The sequence below is a fragment of the Atta cephalotes genome (assembly GCF_000143395.1).
Source record: "Atta cephalotes unplaced genomic scaffold scaffold00003, whole genome shotgun sequence".
Lineage (NCBI taxonomy): Eukaryota > Metazoa > Arthropoda > Insecta > Hymenoptera > Formicidae > Atta > Atta cephalotes.
This window is the reverse complement of record NW_012130067.1, coordinates 4,943,672-4,948,685: the sequence shown is the minus strand read 5'-3', so window position 1 is coordinate 4,948,685 and position 5,014 is coordinate 4,943,672. Positions and strand designations below refer to the sequence as shown.

At 35.2% G+C, this 5,014-nt stretch overlaps 1 protein-coding gene across 1 annotated transcript in view; it reads left to right on the top strand.

The window, feature by feature from the left end:
* The first annotated feature begins 2,692 nt into the window (after positions 1 to 2,692).
* Positions 2,693 to 5,014, top strand: part of LOC105625758 — a 38,705-nt gene continuing 36,383 nt past the window's right edge. The window contains exon 1 of the mRNA XM_012207078.1: positions 2,693 to 2,776. Within this exon, the coding sequence (XP_012062468.1) occupies positions 2,693 to 2,776 (84 nt within the window). The remainder of the gene's footprint in view (positions 2,777 to 5,014) is intronic.

Here is a 5,014-nt window from a genome sequence, read left to right as displayed (position 1 = left end):
GTATTTTTGTACTCATTCAAAAAATGTACACAATATTGAACACAAAAAGAGTTTGCTGAAGTATTTAAAAATTTAACTAGATACAGATCTGAAAATAATTTTGTTGGACTATTAAAATAATAATAATAATAATAATAATAAACGTAAGAAAGCAGAATAAGTAATGCAGTAAAAAGTTTTGACAAGTTTTTTTATAGCAATCAGTTTGAATGCCTTACATAATTAATTTGATAGTTTAACATTTATTTTCAGGTCTAGGATAAATTTAGATGAGATGACCATCTTTAAAATGCAAGAAACATACTTTAATTTTTGATATTATTAAATTATTATTTTGTTATTATCTTACTGACTATACCTTCTCTGCCATACGGAAAAGATATATCAATGTAATTAAAGTAATGTAACAAAAATTAAAGTATGCTTTTTTTTGCATTTTAAAGATGACTATTTTACACAAGTTTTTATATTATATCTACTTACATTTTAAATATTAAAAAAAAATTTTTTTGCGGATAATTTTGTGCGGATAAATGAAATGACATTCCATGCAACTCGCTGTGATATAGCTACTGTTAATTAGAAACTACGAAGTCACGCAAGAGAAGATGCTGCGATTGTTGTAGATGCGCAATTTCGCGTTTCTGCTCGCGTCAAGTTTTATGCGGATTGAATGGAAAAAATGTTACTCCACGAGATAGCCTTGCTTGACATTTCACGATGCATTGTCCGACCAGACACAAGCGAAACTCAGGAACGTGAATTCGTTATAGACCGCCGTCTGCGGCCGATCATGACGAGCAAGTCTGGAGGTAGGTGGGATTTTAATAAACCGGAAATTCATTGTGTGACTGTTTGAGCGTCGCGCACGCATGAAAGCCGTCAGAAAGGAGAATGAATGTTGATGAGCGCAATAACGAAGAAGCAAAAAGAAACAAATATGGAGAATCCCCCCTCAACGTTGAGGGCTCCATTATCATCGTGCTAGTAATTATGACTAAAAAAAGTAGATTTCTTTTTCTATCTATGACAAGTTCACATGTCATAATATTGATAAGAACCATATTATTAGCGCTTGTCTTTTTTTATCAACTCGCTAAATTCTTTAATTAATGGAATTACTTTAAAGAATAAATATTGAATTAGTCTTGCAAAAGAGTAGCTCAATTTTCAATCTTCAAGAGTGAGATTTCACTTTTCAGAGTGTGACTCTCTAAAAGTTTTAAAGGGAATATTTAAAGGGAATTCTTAATCTGCATATTTAATAATGATTTTTATTTGTTTATACAGAGTTATAATTAGAGACATAATACATTTGAATTGGACTTGCAAAATATTTTCAATTGATGAATTTGAAACTAAAGTGACTAGTATTAACAAGATTTTCGAGAAATACGTGCAGAAGTCCGTCAGCAACTTGTTAAACAAGAAAGCGGAAAGTTTCGATTTAAAACGTCCTGAGATAGAGAGGGTCGTCGCGTTGAGCTCCGTTTAACAAGAAATAAGGGTGGCCGAGAGCGGTGCTGGTTCTCAGAGAGTCTCTAACGCGACTTAGAAACCAGGACGCTTTCGCCGTGACGGTGGCGCGTCTTTTCCGAAAACTCTTGCCGAGGGGCCTCTGATGTTGCAACGGGTTTGGGGGTAGTCCCAAGGAGGAACTTCTAAAATCAATTAGCAGCCCCTTAGGCAATGGGGTTCCGTTCCCGCGCTCGGAGGACCCTTTCCGTCATAGGATAAGGGGTGATAAGAAGGGGTCGACGTTTATCCCAATAGAGAAACCGACGGAACAATCACGGCGCTACTGCGACTACGCGCGTTTCAGGGGTGAAACCGTGTGTGCGTATGTGCAGGTACCTGCGAGATGGTTGCACCGAATCGACACAACCCTTCCGCACTGTTTGCAGCTTCCCACGGCCTATGGCGCGCCCGATTACCGCAGGGTTACTTAAACTACTTAGGTACTTACTTAGTGCCAATGATTTTTGAACAGTGTGCGGTATGTGATAAATTTATTAGAGGATTTAAACGGATTTAAATAAATTTAATATATTAATAGCACTTGTGAGATTGCAAGTTTTTTTAATTATATAAAATTGTGATTTAGTTACAGTTTATTACTTTGCATTTTCTGTTGTAAATTTAAAACTTTGAATCTCCATAGCCTGTTAATTAATAATTGTAGATATACAAGATGCCAGTCTGATGAAATGAATTGTGACTTAATTACAGTTTATTAATTTGCATTTTCTATTACAAATTTAAAACTTTGAATTTCTATAGCCTGTTATTTAAAAATTGAAAATAAAAGACGCTAATCTGAAGAAACGAATCGTAAAATAATCGACGTTTTGCTACGTAACGGTTTGATTGTCAGGAAAAATTAATTATCTTCTGCGCCGAGAGAGCAATTTTCATGGTCGTAAAGTTTCATTGTGGAGAATCTGCGCGTTTCATTTCGAGTGCTGTTTAAACTTTTACTCAGAGGGATGCCTCGACAAGACAAGTTTAGGCGATACGTTCAAGCGGACCGACGTCCTTTCTCCAGTAGAAGTTTAATGGCTCCGTTTAACGTGTGCACTTGAAATGGCATGTCCAACAAAGTCTATCTATTGGCGACATGCTGACAAGATTACGAAATCAAAGTTTCAAGATCGCGAGTTCTACTCGACGTACTCTATTCTAATTGAGCGGCATGAAGGAGGGTCTTATGACTTTTAGATTGTCAAGATCGCAGAAGTTGAAGGAAACGTTGGTCTGCGGAAACTTTGAAATAAGGGTAGGCGATTGTGCAATAGAAATATGATTTTAAATCAGAATAATACGCAAGTAAAAATATCCGACTAGAGAAATAAATAATAAGAGAAATAATCGTATTTTTGGTCAAAAGATCTTGATACTTAATAATATTTATATGAAAATTTTAAATATGTTTTTCAATTTTTTATAAACTGTATGTCGATTTGGTTTGTCAGACTTGAAACGTAATCACAAACTGAAGCTGAAGTATGAATACCTCAAGTTAGATTAATCATCAATTTAATAATAATGTTGATGAGCATCTTGTAAACATGTAAAAAATTTTATTATTTGAAGATTTATTCTTATTAATCTTGCTTCTAAAAATTTTTACTTATTTTTATAAAAAAATATCTATTTTTATTTTTAATATAAAGTATCTATATTTATGCTTTTATACTGTTATTATATATTATCTTTTTATTTTTAGTATTTTTTATTTTAGTAAATTTTCTTGCACAGAGATTACGGCTAAAAAGGCTTTGTTAGCTGCTCGCAATAGAAGGACGAGAAGGAAATGCACAGGGGGTAGGAAAGATGAAGCAAGGCCTAAGAAAGGCGGATGATTAGGGACTGTTGGGCCGACCCTTAGTCTGTCTTATTGCTAGTACTCGATTTCTACGACAGAGTTCCTCGTTCAACTTTGAGCGAGTTACGTTCTCTTTGAGCAACCTGCTGGACCCTTTGTGACCCTTCAAAGAGACTACAGATACGACAAAAAGGAACGGTAGTCCTTCGGTAGGCGTTTCTGTTCGATCAGGGCGTCTAAAGCACATCGAATCTGTCGAGGGACCCATGGGTCTCTTAAATGAAGGCAAAAGAATTTTCAGATGCTGTGATTCTGACCCTTAAATTGTGAAATCATAGTACCCTTATGTCTTTGTCTCTTTGAACGATAATGTTTTAATCAATATTCGATCATTAATATTAAATGTCATGGAAGTTTGTGAATTTTTAAAAATGATGTATTTATGTCGATTTGGTATGATGGTGCAAGTTCTTCTTTCCGACCATCAATCGTAATGTAAATCCATATTTCTATTCTTCAAAGAAATCTATCGCCGCAATAAAAAAAACCTGATAGAGGAAAAAGTCTGATGATAAATTTCAAGGTTGATGGACTTCTTTATACAGTTCTTCTTTTTTCTTTTTGTTGAGCTCAATTCACATCACCTATCCATGTTATTTCGAAGTTTTAGGACTTTCGTTCGCGCTTCATCTCTTTCAAGAAGATATTGAAGGCTCTTTTTTCTCGTCTTTGCCAGGTTGCCCTCGGGTGCTGAGGTAACGTAACGAACGCAGACTAGAAAAAATAATATCCAAAGAAAGAGTGAGTACATTTGGGAAATATGTGATGAAGATGTCGGATTGTCATGCTGTTGAAAAGAACGTCGGATAGCCTCGGGTGACTTCGTTCTCATATTTCATTGGAGAACAGTTCGTAAAACTTTAACGTGTTTATCTCGTTGCATTAGATCGAATCAGATTGCCGTAACGTGAAAATGAGAAGAGTGATTCCCCGAAGACTGTGCACTTTCGTTCGTCGTCAATCATAGTTAACCCTGTTCATCGATTTTTAGTTTCCTTTATAGTGCTCTTTATGGTCTGACTCACTGTCTAGGTCGATGAAGAAAGTGGCAGCTTACTCTTCGCGAGAACATATTGAAGAAGACAAGGTTACAGTTAATTTGAGGGGATGATTAAGAGTAGTAACTGCGAATTGTGAATTTACGATTGTATGCCATTGTCTTTATTTTTATCTTTATTTTAGAGAACGTTTGATGAAAGGAAACAATGTGAGAATTTACTAGCCGCAATGCAAATTTATTCTCGAAGTGTTACGAACACAGTTTGATGACAAGCATTTAGGGATTCTGCAGAGGTATCAACAGCGGGACCCTTAACTATTCAAGTCGTAACCCTTCTCAATTGGATTTAATTATGTCATTGTGATCGATCTGTTTGCACAATTTACCCGTTATACTACGTGCTATGATTTAACAATATTCTTCCAGTACAACTTGCGCGCACATTATCGCAAATACTAATTATTAAAGTTAATATTTTTCAAGCTGCTGTATAGCTGTGGAAAGTTTATGTTGGTGCCTGTGACGCGTGTAATCGCAGTGTATAATTTTCCCCAGTTTTTAATTACTTTTAGATTTTCTTTTGTTTATTTATTAATTACTTTCGTGAGCCGTATTTTACTATACATTGC